The 21,331-nt window shown below is 33.5% G+C and overlaps 2 protein-coding genes across 2 annotated transcripts in view; both read right to left on the reverse strand.

Moving 5' to 3' along the window:
* LOC110024201 (calcium-dependent protein kinase 10-like) overlaps positions 1–980 on the reverse strand; it is a 3,374-nt gene extending 2,394 nt beyond the window's left edge. Inside the window, 1 exon segment of the mRNA XM_020724025.1 lies at positions 1–980. This exon segment is cut by the window's left edge and continues 16 nt beyond it. Coding sequence (XP_020579684.1) covers positions 1–461 — 461 coding nt within the window. The 5' untranslated portion in view covers positions 462–980.
* Positions 981–5,306: 4,326 nt separating this feature from the next.
* LOC110024326 lies at positions 5,307–19,470 on the reverse strand. The gene is given in 3 exon segments (XM_020724230.1): positions 5,307–5,848; positions 5,850–6,065; positions 19,152–19,470. Coding segments are annotated over 3 exon segments (534 nt in total). The 5' UTR covers positions 19,331–19,470; the 3' UTR covers positions 5,307–5,709.
* Between the last annotated feature and the right edge of the window lie 1,861 nt (positions 19,471–21,331).

Consider the following 21,331-nt stretch of genomic DNA (forward strand, 5'->3'; position numbering starts at 1 on the left):
TTCCCGGTAGCTTTCTCCACACACAAGTATGTGGTGCCAAACTGACCTTGACCGAGCTTGCGTCCTAAGCTGTAAATATCCTTCAAATTTGAGGTTTTTCGCTTCAAAACTGAGCCAGCTAGAAGACCAGCGCTGGGTACTCTCCATACATGTCTGGGTTTCTTTGGTGGATTTTGAGGAGATTGATCATATGTTGGCTTCACCTCTACTCCTTGAGGTTTAGCAGGTTTTAAGTCAGATTCATGGATCTTGACAGGCTCAGGAGGGTTGTGTTGGAGGGGATTGGGGGCATCACCATCTGATCTCGCGGGAGGAGGAGGAGAGATCTCCTTTCCGGCTTCACCAGTTTTAGCCGGCGCGAGCTCATCATCGCCGTGAGGTTGAGTTCTCCATAAACTTGCAGAAAAAGTTTGCAAGATTCCATTTTTAGAGAAGGATGGGCCAACACAAGTGTTCCCCATCAGCTTCAAGCGTTAAAGCTCTCTGCAACTCTTCGTTTCCTCCCTCTGCATCTGAATCTGGCCATCCACAAAGCTATTTCCCGAGTGATTTTCCTCAATAAGATTGAAGCTTTATCTAGAACACGGGAGAATTCTGAAAACAGCGGACCAAAAACCAAAATCCGGATTGAATCCTGAAAAAAAAAAAAGTCAAGTCTGATGAGCCCTAGGGACCTTCTCCCAATTGAAGCGAAGTTGCTCCGAAATGTAACCCCCCAATTCGATCGAAGAAAAGGTAGTAGCTTTCACGGGAAGAGCGATGATAACTATGGAAGCGAAGCAAAGGAAAATAATGGAGCGGTGAATGGGGGAAAAAGAAGATGGATTAACGTGCGGACTCGTGCGCTCTCTCTATCTCACCCTCTGCGTGAGTCAAACAAACGCGCTTACTGAATTGGGGGAAAAATTTTTGGGAATTTGACCGCTTTTTTATCAATATTGCATTAAATTGAGTCGGCTTTTTTTTGCTAGGGTTAGGCTTAAGGCTTAGCGAATGGGGCCGCATGTAATCCATACATTACGCCGGCGATTGGCGGGGGGGGGCAGCGGCGGCCGCGGCCGGCTATCTTGACTGGCCGCGGGAAGCTTATGAGCGCCTCTTTACACATCATAAATTAGAAGGCATAATTTCATACAGATTATCCAAAATATGCTATTTACAAATTTAGCATCTAGTGATTTTTTTGAACTTTCAAAGTGATGTATTTAATCGTGTCACGATTAAATTATTGAGAATTTGATAAAAATTAAAAATGTCAATTGTGGCTTTACCACAAATGTTGATATTTGAGCGAGAATTTGAAAAAAATATATAAAAGAGGGTGGTTGATTTGTAAATAGCTTGTTTTGGGTGGTTTATATGTAATTTCCCCCCATATAATTAAAATTGCTATTTATAAATCAAACATTATCTTTCATTCATTTTACAAATTCTCGCTCAGATATCAAAATTTGGTACATGCATAATTGCACTGGTTCGACAGTTAAAAAATAACATGGGTGCTTGATTTGAAAATATCAATATTTCAAATGTTATGTATCTAGTTTATCCCTTCAAGTAGAAAGACTTTCCCCCATGTAGACGAATCGAGGTGATCTCCGGGCTCGGCCGCCCCTTTTATTCCACAAAACACAATGTTACAAGTAGGGAATAAAAAAGCTCGTTTTACATGGAAGGGTCGTCCTATTTGTAGATGATAGAAGAGCCAAAACGTAAATTACAATATTACTCTTGCTTTTAAAGTGTGGTACTTGATATTTTAGTTTTTTGTCTTGATGGGGGAGTCCCTCGTCCTGTTCCGGTTGGCCGAAGGAAAAATTTGGTCGACCGACTGAAATGAAGTAGCCGATAGAGAGAGCTTGGTCGGTCGACTGAAGTGAGGTGGCCAACTATCAGATTGCCTCAAGCTCCGCGCAGACCATTTTTGAGTAAACAATCTTCTATACATATATAATCCTAAGAATACTGAGATTTATTGAGATATTCAGCAAATTTAATCACACACAAATACATCATTTTGTTTTGATTTTGATATTATTAATTATTCCTAAAATCTATGTGGAAGTACCAAAATAACCTTAGTGAATAATGGACGAATGGCTTGTTAAATTTTCAGGTTTGATTTATTTATTAATTAAATGAATTAAATTTAAATTTCTTTATCATATTTAAATTTAAAAGTATTTAAAATATATTTTTATCATTAAGCTAATAATCTTCTCATGATCTATAAATTAAAAGAAATTCAATATACTTCTTTAATTATTAAATTAATTTACTGTTTTTGTAAGCTAATGCATGACATTAAATGAGATGAATTTCAATAAAAAAAAATTATTTCATTCATGAAATTGATATATTTTCATTTTGTCAACAAGCTTAGATTTATATCTCATGCTTAAAATATTATTTGCTTTGCGCCTATTGACAAATTGGTTGCCAACATTCACAAAATTCAATTTTTATCATGATGAATTTTAAAATTTATTTAAAGATAAGGATAAATTTATAAAATATAATGGGCTTAAGTGGAGAATTAGTTGAAGTAGCCCTTGAGTTAATCATGCTCAATCTGGTGAATTCCTGAGAGATGAGACGAATCTTTGATGATTCTGTTGATCGATATGAATTGCTCCATGAATAGTTTGGCATGTTCGTTGGAGGTATTAATAGTGCTCTTTCGAGTTACAATAGGGCTAGGTGCAAGCTTGACCCCCTTGGGAGTGACAAAAAACACTTGATAGAGAAGAATATCAGAGGCACACTTAATGTTCATGATGGTTCGATAGTGGTCCATGTGCTCGTATGGGTCAGTTAACTTTTAATAGAAATCAATGTTCGAGATCTTGAAACCCGTTGGGATGGGGGCTTGGAGTACCACGTAGGCTAAAGGTGAAGATTGTTGAAAGTCACGATGAATGGAGAAAAGATCCATATTTCTCAAAGGGAACTCTTTTAGAATCAGACGTTGTAGCTTGTCACAATCAAGTTTTTAATAGCATCAGCAAGATGCAGCTAGACCAATTTTTTCGTGAGCATCAAAGTGTTAACGATCGGACTAACTATGTTGGACTGATGAGTGGAACTCTTGGCATCAATGAGGTCAACATCTTATAGAGGAAATGTTCCATAGCAAGGAGGTAGCTTAGTACGAGTGTGTTCAAGAGGGGCATTTCTCGTCAACTGTTGAACTGGTTGTGTGGGCATTGGTTGTCGAGGTCATATTCATGTGTGAGTTGAAGGATCTCATGTTGTGACTCCTCCACTCTGCACACTCAATCTTTCAAAGAGGGACTTAAGGCTCCTTTGCAAGCAGAAAAATGCTTTCCCATGTGGTGACTGAAGCTTAAAGTTCTTGGTCTGTGATTGTCCCCTGGAATGATGAGTGCTGGAGTGTGATACTTCATTGTTGCAAGTATTTTATTAAGTGGTTGTGATTTAGCTCACGTGACAAAAACATGAATTACTTATAAATTGCTCATGAACAAATCTTTAAGATAACTACATAAGGTTCATTAATTTATCTTGATTTTAAATGAATAAATTTAAATCCATAATTATTTTTTTCCTTTCTAATTCAAGCTAAATCAATTCATATATAACAAAATAGAATAAAAAAAATAAAATCAAATTCAAATCATATCAATACAAACCACATTACCATACAAAATTAAATATAATACACCACTTTTATATAATCTCTTATTGATTGATTTTTATTATTATTTTCTTCTATAGCATTGACTTCCACTAGATATTTATCAATTCCAAAATATGACCAATTAAAAATCAATGTTGGTTATATCATTAATTAAAAGATAAACCATGTATTATACAAGAGCTAAAGACAAGAACAGCTCATCAAGACTAAGGATTCGTTACTCAGTCAAGGCAATTAATAAATATTATATAAAAGCTTAATAATAATTTAAATTAATTAATATCTCCAAATCATTCCTTTTTTTCACTAATTCCCAAAACAATCCACTAACTATTTGAACTCATCAACCATTCAAATTAATACCAAGTTTTGGGGGACCAATTAAAACTTTAATGATTGATTACTAAAGTGAAAGATTACATTAATAGAATAGCTGCAATTCTTTGAAGAAACAGACGTAAAAATAGTGTGGTACCTATTAAATTTAAAAAACTAAAACACGAAAACTTTTTTACGACCGCTGCGCTTGTGCTAATCAATTTACAAAAAACAAATTACAAAAACACCGCAAACTAGGTACAATGACGCTACCCTATTTAACTCATATTTTTTAGATAAATATAAAATAAAATTTAACCTACAATATCTTATTTTTTTACCAATTTTAATGGCTTAATATTCAATTAAATTAAATTGAAATTAAATAAATTTAGCTTAATTTATTTTTAATTTTCAGTTTTCCAACAGATGTGGAGCCAAAAAGCAGTACACCACCTCCCTTCAATAAATCAGAGAAAATACAAAGCAGTTTGGTTTGAATAAACATGTCCAGATTTGCTCAGTAGTGGAGATTTTGTGGATCACAATTATTATTATTATTATTTAAAAGGCTCCAATTCCTCACCACCTTTTTTATTTATTAAAAGGAAATAAATATTGTTTCTTTCTCCACATTCACCGGTCATTACAATAGCTCGTACATTTACATACATACCACACCATTCTTTTCTATTTACACATCAAACATCCAAGCTTTCATATTTACGTACATAACACCGCAATATTTAACAGACCATTATTACTAACATTATAAAAATAAACATCAAACTTTAGGTATTATATGATCAAAATTTCTATGCATTTACATTTCTAACACAGCACTTTGGCCTATAACCGATGTAAGGAAAGGTATGTTTCAGTTTTAAAAAGCAAATTATAGTGGTGTTATTGGCATAGTATTAAGGATTAGAGAGGTATACATTTAAAAATGTTAGGACTTGGATATGTAAAGACACAAGAATTGTCTGCCTATTGCACTATAATTTAATTGTGAAGACTCACAGTTCCAATTCCAAAAATACAGCATATAGGCAACACTTACTTCTAACAAATAAATAAATAAAGAGAAACCTAAAACTTATAATAAAACTCTTAAAATACTCTTAATGAAATAACATGCAAATTTTTTATAGGCCCTAAAGAGGAGAAACTATTACATCCGGACCTGCGGACGACAGTGTGGATCGCATCACGCCGTGCATCCAAAAGCTTGATTCAATTTACTCCGTCGACCACACGCCCGATATACCAGAAGTAATGTCTTCTCCTGGGGAAAGATGACTATGATTTCACAACAAAAGCCAACTAGCACTAAAGTACAGCACATAAAGGCTATAGATATCCTTCTGAACAATAAATCCAGCTTCAAGCCATACATACAGCAATTAAAACTTGATTTTATACAATTTTTTTTCATATTAATTTTTTATGCATCAATTGCAAATGATTTATGTAAGTGGCAATTACATACACAGCACAAAAACATTGGTATTTACAAATCTAGTGCCCTCTTTCATTCATTTTTCAAATTCTCACCCAAATATCAAAATGTAACAATCTAGGCCTGCATAAATGCAAAGAAATCACCGAGGTGCTAGTTTTCTAAATAGCAATATTTAGAGTGCTGTGTATGTAATTATCCCTTCATAAATATGATGATTTCTGATAGTCTGCCTACTCAACTATGAACTGAAAATACCAGAAGATTCTTAGACTTCTCTAATCTCCACATCAAAACAAGCATAAGGATCTTTCATCTCCTTGGATGGTCTGGTCTCATGTTGCTGATGAGCGGGGGGCTGCCGGAGTTCAAGAGGCGGCCAGCTCCTCTGCATCGATGGAATGCCAGGAGTTGAGAAACTCCTTCGTCATCTTCTCTGTAGCTTCCACGAAATTGCTGAAACCACCGAGAAATTCCCGCTCGATTGATTCGAGGTCACTGCGCAGACTCGGAAAGGCGAAAGGTTCGGAACCATTCGACTCGAAGGGAAGAAAGCCCTGTTTAACTTCATCAGATACATCATCTTCAGTGTGCTCAGTAATTGATTCCACAATTTCTGCAGGTCTGAGAACCAGGAAGGCATCAGAAAACACAAGGAAAAGAAATATAGAGCTGTAGGGTTCATAAACAAGTGAGCAAAAATAGAAAGATGGAAGAATGAAATTTTGAAATTACGAATAATGTTATTATGTTCATTCATAGAGTGATGTGACGGAAATTATAAATTTATGAAACTGTGGATGGTTGAAGATCAATATCCCTGAATTCTATGCACAGTTGCAAAGCCCTCTTAAGGAAACCGGCTTTCAGTGAGACTTTTGAATGATTTTTCAAAGGTCTGGTTGATTTTTTATGTTTGTCAACAAACATGGCCTTAAGAAAAATGCTCAGTGCAGGGCTAAAAGATAAAGCACCAGATTAGTTAATTTTAAAAAGGAAGATATACAGAACACTTAATTTCCATGCAGTTGCATAACTAACACCAAAACTTCAATTTTTACACACATACCTCCTTGACTATGCATGGGGAATAGTATTTCACATTTTAAAACTTAAAATGGTGGTATTTTTTATGTGATATGAAAAATTTGTGTGGTATCAATGTAATACACAAAGTTTAGGTGTTCGGTATGTAAATACATAAGAACTGGCTGGTATGTATGTAAATGCCCCAAAAAAACAGCATTTTAGCTTGTTGTCTACAAGAAATCATAAGGTGGAGAGGGTGTATGAATAGATTTAAAAGTTGTCAAGAAACCAGCACTTGGATAAATAAACTGGCAAATGAAGACTGCAATAACAATCATGAGCCTAAATAAGTGGAATAAGCTCCATGCAACAGAGCCTCAATGGGCATCCTTAACATTGGAATCTTCAAGGATCGTAGAAACTCAAATGAGGAATGTTGAACTGTACAAATTTCGATCATGTTAAATTTTCAATTTGTGCATTGTCTTATCAAATAATTATCCAATGTCGATCGTATTCTTCTAATCTTTATCTATAATAAAAATAATAATAATAAAATTCGTGTCAATGTTAAAAAAGTTAGGAAGATTATTTCCTTAATAAAAAAATTATTATTCACTAATCCACTTGCCCTAACACTTAGCAACAAAATGAGAAGGAAGAAAGAAAAAATTAACTTCTAAAAGTCACAAAAAATATTCTCTTCAAAAATCAAATTCCAAATATTATTGAGGATAAATTTACCTCCCCTTCATATATCTCATTAATATAATACTCTCACAAGTGATTAAATTCAAAAGAACAAAAATTAACTAGCTAAGTTTTTTTTCCCTCAAATATTTTTTTCCGCAAAATCTTCCTTGAAAATTTTTTGGTTGTGCATATATTCACATACACAAACAATGTCATGACAAACATGATTCTATGATACTTGAGTGTATTTTTTTAAAATGTTTTATTCAACCATTACAAATTTCTTCGCTTCAATAGATGTCACTTTTGATTTTTTTAAAAAAAATCCATAATTTATCTTCAGGGGAGAATAACCTAATAGAAGAAATATTTGATGAACTTGATATCTTCTCTCTTGACATCCTAATTGAATCAGCACAAGCACAACATATTATTTCTATCACTAAACCTCTTCAAGTCTACACAAGAAGAGCAAAGCCTATCCTAAGTCCCCAACAAACTCAAAATTTCGAAGCCATTGTCAAATAACTCCCACAGCAATGACAAACCAATTACCACACATTTTCCTAAAATACCAGAAATCCTATTTGGCACATTAGAAAACAAGAATTAGAAAAAGTTATAAAAGCTAGATGTTCTAGTGAAAATTCACACAGGTGAGATCATTGAGCTACCAAAAGGGGAAAAAGATGGGATGCAAAAAAGTTCTCATTAAAATATAAAGTGGATAAATTTCTCATTAAATATAAAGTGGATGAAGTTTGAAACAATATGAAGCGAGTTTAGTCGCAAAAGATTATTCTCAACCCTATGGAATAAACTACTAAGAAATATTTGCTCCAATTATTGAAATTAATATAATTTGCATCCTAATTTCTCTGGCTGCAGACCTTGAAAGGTCCATACGACAATATGATGTGAACAATATCTTTTTGCAAGAGGAGTTGATAAAAAATTTATATAAATCCACCAACAAGATACAACAGGTCTTTCATAGAAAATGAGTGCAGTTAAAAAAGACACTACATCATCAAGTTCACAGTTTGGAAAATTTATAAAAGCCATGTATGAAATGAGACATAAAAAAATCCAAGGAAATCAAAACCTCTTCATAAAACATCCCATTGAAGAAAAAATTTCAATTCTTATTTAATATATTAAAGAAAGAATTGTTATGGATGATGATAACAGAGAATATAAATTACTCAAGAAAAAACTCGCTGCAAAGTTTGAAAATAAAGTAACTCCTGAAGCACCAATACTACCTAGGTCCGGTGTGAATTAGTTAAAAAAGAAAGGGATTTTTATCTCCTAACAAAAGTATGTTATGGATCTTTTGAGAGAAATAAAAGGGATAGATTTTAAGCTAAATGGAACTCCAATTGAACAAGGTCAGAAACTAAACACAAGTGAACAAGGAAAAACATTTGACAATATAAAAGATTAATTGGGAAATTAATTTATATTGCGACACACTATTGGAATCTCATCCTAACAACGTTTTAGTTCTAGGTTTCAAAATCAATTTATGCACAAAATATAGAAATCTCACATTCAAATTGCTTACAAAGTTTTCAGATTTTCCAAAATCAAGTCCTGAAAAAAATAATTCTCAATAAAAAAATGAAATATTACAAATTAAAAGTTATGATGATGTGGATTATGTGGTATTAGGATTACTAGTATAGATAAAAGATTCTCTTCAAGATTGCACATTGGTAAGAGAAAATCTGGTAACAACGAGAAGCAAAAAACTTGTAGTCTTAACGTCAAGTGTTGAATCTGAATTCAAAGCAATAGCATAAGGTATCTGAGAACTTCAATGAATTAAAATCAAACTAAAAAATTTAAAATTAAATGAGAATGACATACAGGGATATACTATAATAATGTTTATCATCAAAATTGCCTATAATCGAGTCAACATAATCAAAATAAAAAATGTTGGTATTTATAAGCATTTCATAAATAAAAAACTGGAAAGAGAGTTAATTTTCCTTCTATATGTTCCAACGGGAAATCAACTTGCCTACATACTTACCAAAAAACCCTATAGCCCAGCCTTCAAATATTGAAATAATAGATCTCTATCACACAGTTTAAGGGATAGTGTTTAGACTATTAATATAGCACCATAATAAATAAAATGAGCTGCTGATCCATGTGCTTAATAAGAAATAGTATGTGCCACAGATTCATGTGTTTAATAAGAAGTATGTGTCACTGATTCATGTACTTAACATGAAAAGGAGTGTCATGAATTCATACGCATAACATGAAAAGAAGAGTGACAGAGATTGCTCCTCCTTCCACCGGCCAAGAAAAACAATTTTGATAAGCAGGTTTAAATTTTAAATTATTTTTAATTAGCAAATTTAAATTATTTTCTAGATAAGTTTGACCATAGATGCCAATTGGGGATGAACAAAGTAAGCTTTCTTGCCAATTCTTTTCTATACATAATACTAAGGTGCTTCTTCATTTTAAACGTGCAGGACTTAACTCTAAAAATTATATCCTCAACTATATCCACTTTATGTTATATAATGAATAAAAAATACTTAAAACACGTCAAACATAGACATCATTTATCTTCTAATAATATCAATTCATAGTTGTTAACATCACATTGATAAAATTACATACCACATATTTGATATTTGCTCTAATAATTCTAAACTCTTCATCATCTCAATCTTTCCTTTAATGTACATATCTTTTAATTATTAAAATAAACATCTCACTGATTAAAATTATGACACTGTAAAAAGTATACACTAAAGCATCCTATTTTGAATATCCTTGTAAATATCTCATAACTAGTAAAAAATATAATAGAAATGTTAAGCTTTGATGTAATCATTAAATAATTGAAAACTATTTGATCAGTTCATAACAATTAATACTAGTTAGTGCCTCTTCATATAATTTTTTAATAACTTTGACATAGCTTTAATCACATCCTACTACTTTAATACATCATAAAATTATTCTTGTAATAATTCCATCATATACCTTCTTAAGATCAAAAAATCATATGAAAATCATTTAACTTGTTTATAATATGCTATTAATCTTCTTTGCCACAAAAATCACTCTAAAACACATCTTCCTTGCATGAAATCAATTAAGTCTCTAAAATTGATGTATTTTTCTAAATGTATGCTTCCATTAATCACTCCCATACCTTCATTATATGGTTATTCAGTTAGAATTAGTATAATCTTGAATATAGTTTTTCTTCTTAAATATTGGAATTGAATTATTTCCTTTTGTTAACCGCCTGACATCCTCCTAGCTTGCAAACTTCTAAAGAAAGAATTTGTTAAACAGATCACTATAATAACTTTCAAAATCAAATTAAAATGATGTGTTAAAAAAAATGTTATAATACCTTTCATAGCCCTCTAAACCTTAATATGTATCCAAACCGTACCTATATCATCACCATTCAAAGCTAAATCCCACCTTTTTTCTCATCAATCTATAATTTACATCATTAAATTGGTAATTACGATCCCTAATCAAATATTCATAAAAGCTCCAATTTAACAATTTCACAAAATTGCATTTCCTTCTTTTTTCATGTCTTTTTCTTTAACAAAAAAGGTTGTTATCTTTACTTCTATTGCATATAACTAGATCAAATTCTTCAAATCATGCATCCTTTCCTTCATTATTCTATAAATGACACCTTATCTGTATTTAATACAAATCAAATTATATAAATGCCAAAAAAATGAAATTTGTCTTTTGCACACTACCATTTTCAATACTTGTATCTTTTTTAACAGTATTAACTATTGCTATTTATTAAAAACATTATTCTCCTTAATAACATTTTATGTATTCATCATCTACTCAAATCATGAAGAACTATTGTAAAGATAGAAGCGAGAAAAGGAGTCTTAGTTCGACAACTTGACTGGATGAGGAAACAGGAACTAGAGGGAGGTATGCAACTCTCTATTTCCAAGTATTTGGAACAACGCGAGGCACCAAATCTACGTTAACTACAAATGATATATTTCTAGATTGTCATATAAGTTCAACAGCAATCATCTTTTTGGATATAATTTTATGCCACATCAAGTTCGGACCAACTAAAAATTATAACTACCAACAAATCTTGAAAGACGCGTACTTTATCGCGGTTAAATTCACCAAGCTTATTTCAGGAAAAAAATATTTCTTTTGATTATTTTGTTTATAATTTTAACAAATCATTCATATCTACTATTCTATTTTATATGGTCAAACTCTCACTTGAAATTGCCTTATAATCTTTAAAAGATAATTTTTCTATTCTTTTAAGTAAAGCGTTTGTTCGTAATATGTAGCCTCGCCTTTTATAACTAAATGTTCTTCTCATTTCATGAGTATGTGGTTACGAGGATCATTCGCTAATGTGAAATCAAGTATAACTTCATGCATTGCCTTTTTTTTCATATTCCGTACCAACCATGAATGCTCTCAAAGCCATCCTACTAGAATATATTTGCTCGCTAGAATCATCACTAATAAATATCCTCTCTGCCTTACATACATGCTTTAGTGCTTAACCAATATCTTTCAAAAATTATTTTTAATGCTATCCTACTAGAATATATTTGCTCAATAGAATTATCAATAATAAATATCCTCTCTTTCTTACATATATGCTTTTGTGCTTAACACATATCTTTCAAAAATTATTTTTAAACTATATGCTAATCCAACTTGAAAAGCATAAGCACTAACCAAACTTACAAAATCCTCATTGAAGATTATCTTGATTGCAATCATCCTATCACTAGCTCTCAGAGAAATTATATCTTCAACTCTTCATCCATTAATATCACAAACCCAAGAATATCATTAACCTTCACTGCATAAAACAATTCATAGCATTCCCTAATGTCCTTGAGTTTATCTCCTTTTCATTTAACTTCTAATAAACAAAAATTATATATTTTTCAGCTAATTATTGGGTCCAACAATTCTCTTCTTGCCCTCTAAAGTCTCCAAATTTCATGGATCAATCTAATGTTACAACAAAACCTATTCAACATTTTCTTATTTTTCACCAAAATCGGGTTAAGTAGTGCTTCTAGTCTTTAAGGAAAACCCTTTCACAACAATATTTCAAATTAGGACTAATTTCATTTATTTTGATGCAAGTTTAGTGAATAATTATCAATCAAACATCAATTTCCAATTTTCTCAACCGAGTTGTCATGGTGATGACAATTACCATAGAATTAAAAAATAATAATCCATACAAGAAAGAGTAAATCCAATATGAATTTTAAGATATCAGGGAGTACGCTATTTTTAAAACATTTAATGCAAGTGAAAAATTCCAAGTACTATGAGAAGCTAAATAAATTAGTGAAAAAATAGGTTTAGGGTTTTAAGCAATAATAATGATAGAGTACATGATATGCAATTTAGGTGACATAAAATTAACAATAACCGATCGATTACATAGGAGAAATAATGGTGTTGAGGTATGATATTTTAATAGATTTAAATATGTATGTTTTATCATACAAAAGAATAGATATTAAACAAAGGTCAAATGGGTAGAATAAGAACTAACACGATAATAGGAACAAATTCTCATTAGGCATGCCACAATATATTTGCATGCATTTAGAAATTTACCCAATTATAGATTGACCATGCACGGTTCTCAAAATAGATAATATCTAAAAAAGTATACCATAAACAATATCACTAAGACTTCGATGTAAATATTACAAAATAAGCACGAAAAGGGCTATGAAAAAGTGTTGTGCAACCATAAAAAAGTCAAGGATGCATGTGCTGAAAAATGCAAAGAACAATATAAAGAGATTTAATTAAATAGATTATTAGAAGAACACATACAACATACTATACAGAATAAACTTAGCAAACTTGAGCATGTGAAGCAATAACAATACAAGCCAATAACACAAATAGATCAATGTATTGTGATTCTCAACAATGAAAAAAGGGTAGATTACATGAAGAATTGAGAGCAATTCATAAATCCAACCAAAAGGATAAGACCAATGATTATATGACATTTAAGTAATGAAATTTCACGCATTTTACTAGTGGAAGACGTTAAAAAATTATTTCCAGACTAAGTCATTCTTAACAGGGCACTTTCTAGAATATATTTTAGGAATGCCATACCAATCCAAAATCAAATTAAGGCACAAATTCACATACTTTCACTAATATGAAGGTTTGATGGACTTAAAACCATGCAACTCATACTTAAAAAACCGGAGAAACAAAGACAAAAAAGAGTAAGCCTTTTTATTGAACATTGCCCCAAGCATTGAAGCAAAGAAGTATTGGACCTGCAAGTAGAAGTAGGCAATTTATAGCACATGCTCTTAAAAATATTAAGGCTTTCTTTGAAAATGTGTCAATCCTCCGTTCTATTGCAGAGAACGGCGACAAAATTATTCACGGTAGTTTGGTACATCCCCGTCTCCCAACAATGCATCGACCGCAAAGATGTTCTTCATCAACCGCAAAGATGTTCTTCACCATTACAAAACGCGAGAGAGCGACAGCTTCGACCCAGCAGCCCAGCGTTCCACTACTCTAGAAATAAAAATGTCCAAAATATTTGTCAAGCACAGTCGATCCACTGCTCCTTCTTCAAGCCCTTCTGATCTTCAAACCGACATGACCGTTTCGAAGCATCCTTTCAAAGCTCACACCATAGAGGAGGCCGGCGCTACGGTTACCCTCTTTATCAATTGCCCTTTTCCCTCCACCACGCCGTAGTTTCCATGGAGCAACCACCAAAATGTTGCCAAGTTTTCAGCTTTCGAGAAGCTCCCCAATGATGGAATCAATAACTTCATTCGGAAATCTATCCATGTGAGAGAATGATTGAGAAGATACCACTAGAGAAGGTGGAGCTATGCCCCGGCAATGAAGACGCATACGGAAAAGGAGCATGAATGGGGAAGGATGGGAGATGGTACCGCCAATGATTTGGAGAGATTTATAAGTTTGTTAGAGAAGTAAAGGTGATGGCATCCACTGATTCTATTGGCCATCTGAATGACTGAAGGGAAGAAGAAAAGCCACCGTTACAGATAAGAAAGAAAAGAATGATAGACGACCAGATCAACGGCCCGAGTTCTGCCAAAAGCCTAACCTATCTGTCGTCACCAATCGCCGACCAGCATTCCATTTCTTGTTCTGACGATGCACCCACGAAGATGGAGCGCGTATTTGGTCAGGTGTCCTGACGTAGAGGAACATTCGAAGACAAATAATATGGTGACACGTGGCATGGTGGGCCCATATAAAATTCCGGTTAAAAAAAATTTTGCGGTCCGGCCTGACCTTAACCCAAGAACGTTATAAAAAAGTGTTTTTGCGTTAAAAAAAAGCGCGAAGAGTAGAAAGAGCACCGTTTCGAGAGCAGCTTCTCTGTTTCGACGTTTCGCCTCTTAGATTTCGGAGCTAGGATTTCCATAGCCATTGTTCGTTCGGAAGACGGTGGCCATTGTTCGTAGCAGAGCAGAAAATTCATTTCTTTGTTTGAAGTTTAGAGGTTTAGGGTTTCATATTTGCAAAAAATGAAGGTGAGGGTCGCAAGCAAACCGAAGAGAAAAGGAGTGCTCCAAAGTCATCGAGGTAATGTATCCCTTATGTTATTGCTGAGTATCCCTTGTATTATTGATGAGCATCCCTTGTGTTATTGCTGAGTTAGCGTTCATTTTTTATTTGACTGTGTTACTATTGTGTTATCCATTTGTGATTGATGTGTTATATATGTGATATCTCCGTGTTATAGCCACGTGAATGCTGTGTTTTCTGTCTTAATGATGTGTTGTTGTTGTGTTATTGTAGTGTTATTATTATGTTATTGTGTGTTATTCTTGTTAATAATACGTATGTTTTATTCATCTGGTGTATTAAAGTTGTATATTTGGTTTAGGGCTTTGCTTTTAGGCATTACTGATGCGTGAAATGGCTGTGAACCACATAGTGGTTGTTTAGGGCGTGTTATGATTGTGTAAATGAATGTTATTGAGTGCATGACACCAATTATCCTTTGCTGATGTGTCAGGAATTCGTATATGTGTTGTATTGCTTTTATATTTGGTGTTACTGAAGGTTGTCTTGGTGTTATATGCATAGAAACTCATTAATAACTGAATAACACAGTTGAATATTGATGGTGTTATTTTTGTGTTAGTGTGTGTTATATGTATAGGTGTTGTTTGGCTTTGCTTTAGGCATTATATAATTGGTGTTATTTTAACTATTGTGTGATATAATTGTATATGAGTTGTGTTGCTTTGATTTTGGGTGTAACTCAAGGCTTTCATGGTGTTATATGTGTTGTATTTCTTTCAAAATGTCTTTTATGAAACTTATTTTAATTTTTTTTCATTTGTAAGTTGATGAACACAAGGAAATTCAACTGTAGGCATCGTCCATCAATAAGGAGTAAGGGGTGCTTTGGATTCTATCAAACATCTTGTATCAAAAGAGACAGTGAATTCGTTGAAAGAAATGCATGTCTTTCACTTCTTTGATATGCCTCCATACCCACAGGACAATGTGTTGGCATTACACATTCTGAGATGTTGGGATAATGAAAGGAGGGTCTTCAGAATGGGTGGAAAAGAAGTAAAATTCTATCCTAACCATTTGGAAAGAAGTAAAATCTTATTCCAAATATTTCTTTATTGAAGGCAGTGGATCATTTGTGTCTGATTTTGTACATCTCATGCAACCACGCGTTATTGTATAGGTCACCCACTAACATCATTAAGGACCAACTTTCTTCAAACTCCTCCGAATCACATTTACTCATGCATTTATAAAAAAGATCGGTAACACTCTTGAGAGAAACTCTACAATGCACTTTTAAAATAACTTTTTTGTAGATATGACATTGGCAGAATCTATGCCGTGTTTGTCGGAGACATTCTTCAATAGGTCTTGTCATTGCTTGGTCTCGATCAGTGAAAAAACTTAATGGACGCTTGTCTCCCATTATTCTTGTAAAAGCTTTGAATAATCATTTGAAAGAATCAATAGTTTTCTCGAACAAGTAGCCAACCCAAACAAGACGTTTTGCAAATGGTGGTTCGCTCCCACAAAGGGAGCGCAGCATATGTTATACTTATTTAATCTGTAGCTTGTATAAAAAATGATTACATCCCCAAAACCGTCATAATTCAATCTAGTTAACCCATCACACCAAAAAAAGATTGTTAATCTACCATACTCATCAGTTTGAAAAAAATCATGCAAACATACTATCGTCAGCTTGCCTCCCCATGAACAATTGTATTAGAGAATTGACATTTCCTTATTTAATTTTTTCTATTTTGTCTCTTTGAATGAAATTGAACACATCTCTCTTTGTGCATTCCAAATTTTTCACTCCCTCAACCTCTGTAGCAATGAAGTTATATGTATTTGTTACTCTGATCTCTGATCATGTCATTGATCTCAGGACATCTGCATTTAAGTCAATTATCTTTCTACTAGAACGAAGAATATCCTTATCACCACATTCAGCTAAGGGATGGTTATGACTTTCAATGAATTTATTTACTGTCCAATTGCCTTCAAGGTCAACTGCATAGCAAACCATAGCTTGACAGTCAGTCCTCGTGTCTAACTTTCAGTACTTTACAGTATTCATGAAGTTAGCCTCCTTGTGACCAACTTTTCTGCAAAGAAAACCTATGGTTTTCCTTTTCTTCGAATTCGGCCAATAACTACTATGGTCCTTCCAAACACTGAAACCTACATGATATGCATAGGCACAATAGGTTTGATAAGCTTCTTTCTCAATGTGGACGATGGTGCTAAGAAACTTCTCTGTCATTGGATCAATGCAAATAGTTCTCTGCTCACATGATTGCACATTTCCACAAATTAAGTCTACTGTCAGCAAAGAATAACAAAGTGTAACCCCAGCTAAACAACAAAATAACAGTAGAATAACACAGTATAACCTGACATTCATAATAATAATAGTTCACTGAATACAACACCATAAAAAAACTAAGAAATAACATCACAACAACAATCAACTGAATACAAAAGAAAAACATACTAGTACCACCACTAAGAGTAACAATAACACTGCAGTAATGGAAGAATAACACAACAACAATAACCGAAAATACACCATATTACCACTACCATTTAAACCTGAACAGAACCACTATTATATCATATTGATAAAAAGTAACCCTGAATCCATAAAAATACAACAGTAACCCAGCATAACACCAAACTAACACAGTAAAACCCAGCGTAACACCACAATAACACAGTCTAGCCTAGCAAGTCTGCATGCGAAAAAACACTAAACTTTTACCATTAAACAACATCAGTGCAAAAGTTAAACCTAGCTTCAATCTCACTAAACCCTAAAGAAATAAAAATAACATACATTATAAAAATAACACCATTATCGGACCAAGCAAACAACAAAGAAGCAAGTTTGAGCTAAACAAAACTACAACCTTTCAAATTTTAGCTAAACTCACTTCATCTTCCAAGTCCAGCGAAAATGATGGTTGCAAGACGTCGAGCATGTCGTCATTCGGCGAGGAGTCCATCGAAGCTGTAAACCCTAAACCAATGGAACAGTTCTTATTCAACAGGGCACGACAAAAACAAATATGTGTTTTATTTTTTATTTTCGGCGATTTCTGCGGCTCCGTGAAAGCCACGTGTCAAGCTATTATTGGCGTCTGAAAGTTCCTCTATGTTAAGACTCCTGATAGAATAAATTGCCCACAAAGATGCTTAAGAATTTTGATCCATTCATTTAGTTTTGAAGTTGTGTCGAACACAGCACTGATAGCGAGGAGGCACAAAATGGCAGCCAATATATTTTCCTATGTTTTTATATTTAAATGTGATAATTAATAGCATTAAAATGTTAATAGATCGTTTTGAACTCAAAAAGCCATTCATAATTTAAGAACCGTAAGTTTATAAAGTAGTTTTCTCCACTTCAGCATTTAAACAGGCTTTTTCAAAAAGTAAAGCCCCCTCAAACGAAGCCTAAAGCACAAGGTGAAAAGCATTATCATTTTTTTTTTAAACTGAACAAAATAGTCGATGAGTTGAGTGGCATCAGTTTTCCAACCAACCCTCATCAAAAAGTGAGAAGGAAAGATGGAATATTCACCATACAGTGAATAACTGAATATTCCTGATACTCACATATTTGAATAAAATCAGCACTTGTACAAGTCAAATAATTGATTATTAAAACAAAACCCTATTGAGTTATTGGACTGCAACATTCAACTATAAATAAAAAATCCAAACAAATCCTTACCTCACCAAGCTCACTAATATGAATTCTCCCCCTTGTAAAAAATAAAAATCATAATATTTGCCTCGCCATGCCTTAGATCTCCATCGAACTTTAGTATAAACAAAACATATGTTAAGAGTTCAGAAGCTAAAAAGCCATCCAAGGCCACGAACCTTGGGAGAAATAATGATATTAGTTGACATGCTCACACTACTGAAAGGAAAAAAACGAATAACATCCTAATATTCAAATAAATAAGTTTTTTAGCTTCTTGCAATTTATCAACTGCCGTGTCTGATTACAGCTTGCCGTGGCATAAATTATAAATATGCTGAGAAATAAGATATGCTATAAATTAGAGAAATTAGAACATGATGTCATATTTTCTTCCACCGTTCGGAGAATTGAAGTGGCAGCCACTACCAACATCGACAATCATAAGCGCATAAATTTCTGAACCTAAAACCACACTATAAAAATCCATGGTTCGTTTCATATTAAACAATAAATGAAAATAGTTTACTGATCAAGATCCAAGAAACAAGAAGAGCGCATCATTTACCTAAAGCTTCGATTTCACATAACATAAGCGATAAGCCCTAAGGCCATCCGCAAAATCAGAAGAGAAGAAGAAAAGAGGGAAATATTTTCTGGAACGACGGAGGATGGATAAGTTATTCAAATACCTCCCGGCGCACTGACGAAGAAGCTGCTCCGTCTTCTCGCACTTCCTCACAAACCTTCCCGGCTCCACCTCTTCCGTCCTGCAGCTTGACTTCACAATCCTCCTATTCGAGCAACTCCCTTCCGCATCACCACCATCGTCGCCGAAATATCCCGGAGATGCCTCCTTCCACGGCGCCATCCGATATAGGATCTCTCTCTCTCTCTCTCTCTCTCGCTCGCTCGCGGCTTCGAGCACAATCCAGAAATAGCTTCTTCGCCTAGGCACACGGCCGTGTTCTCTTATCGTAGCGGGCCCAATCAGTTAAGAGAAAATAAGGCATCCGGTCCTGACGGGTTACAAACTTGGTATAACTTTCTTATAATTTTTGTATAACTCATTTGTAATCCGCCCTTTTATTTTATTTATTGGGATTACAAGATTACAGCGGGGTTACACGAGAGTTATACGGGAGGTACAACGGGGTTATAACTTCTTGTAATCCCCGTGTACCCTTTTACGTACGTAACTCCTGCGTATGCTTGACGTACGCAATTTTTTTCCCAGCTCCAAAGGGGTGTCACGTATTAGCGAATTAAAAAAAAAGTGATACGGCCTCAAGATCGCCTAAAATATCGGAAAAATATAGGAGTTCTTGATTCATTATCATTTTTAACATGGTAGGATTTTGATTAGTGATTTTGAGGTTTAGGTTTAGCCTCTTCAACCCCGGACTTGGAAGCGTGTCAGAGTTTTTAGCATCTTCAACTCCGACAGACACGGGCATTTCAACACCGGCACTCAAAACTCTGCCGACACTTTTAAAAATAAGCTTAGCAAGCTTATATATTTGATATGTTTCTAGTTAGTTTTGGCTATAAAATCTACTAAACTAATGTTGTTGTTAAATATGCAATCCTTAGGTTTTACGTTAGCTTTAATGGACCCAAGGAAGGAAAAAGAAAATAGGGAAGAGAAAGAGAATAAACCAATGAGGTCAATAGGGAAAATAAGTCAACTTTATTTGGTGTCTATTTTTGTGTAACCGACTAGTGTAACTCTTAGTTTGTGACATATGTTCAATTGAAAACTTCGTTTGTTGCAATATTTTCTCCGGATTCATTTGTTAACACTTTCAAGTATCTCATTACTGTCACATATATTACTGACTATAATTTTAGAGCAATTGTTTTTATTTTGAGAGGTTTACATGTTCAAATTGTTTGAAAAAACAAAAAATATTCTTATTTTGTCTTCGGAGAAAAATCAATGTAAATACTATTTGCAAGTACTCATCTATATCATCATTAAGCATTTTGATGTCATCATATTAACATCATAATACCACTATAATATTAACACATTACCGTCTCAATTCCGCCATAAGACAAACTTAGCAACATCATAAGACAACCACAATATCACCATAATTCAAACAGTTTACCACCAACTTAAGAAACTCAAATACCACCTTAGGGATCAAATTGCCAAAATACTGGTATTATATTATTAAAAAAAATAGATCACAACACCATTATGTTTAGCTTAAACACAGAAATCCATACCAGAAGTCCTGTAAGTGAAACTACAAACAAAATATATCAACTGAAATAAGTAAACCCTAATGAATGTTACCATCTTAATAGCTATAAAGCTCACCTTTATTATGTTAGTCACCAGAATCTTCATATTCCATATTCAAAAATGCTTTCATGCATGCTCTTCGGAATTAACCGAAGAATATTGTCAAAACTCTAGTCGAAAGAAAAACCCTAACTTAGAAAAAGAAAATAAACATTGTGCGATTATGAGCAGTGCCAGGTTTTAAATAGCACACGTTTTTTTTTTTCGATGTTTCAGGCAATCTCAACACAGGGTCACAAGAAAAATAGCATTTTTTTAACTCCACAAAATTAGGACCACCACTTTATAAATGTCTTATTATTGGAGCCCGAACACAGTTTAAAGATGCGATATTTTCTCAAATGAATGACATGGCGCACGTGTGAACTGCCTCTGTAACGTTAAAAATTATATATTTATTATATACAATTTCGGTGTTATAATTTTAAATATAAAAGACGTATTTTTTAAGATAATAATAATTGATTATTACATGTTATTAAAAATTTAATTGTTATGAAGATAAAGATGAAGGTTTGGTTATAAGATTTATAAATACATAAGAATTATGTGTTGTAT

Source organism: Phalaenopsis equestris, unplaced genomic scaffold (genome assembly GCF_001263595.1).
Source record: "Phalaenopsis equestris unplaced genomic scaffold, ASM126359v1 Scaffold000251, whole genome shotgun sequence".
Classification (NCBI taxonomy): Eukaryota; Viridiplantae; Streptophyta; class Magnoliopsida; order Asparagales; family Orchidaceae; genus Phalaenopsis; species Phalaenopsis equestris.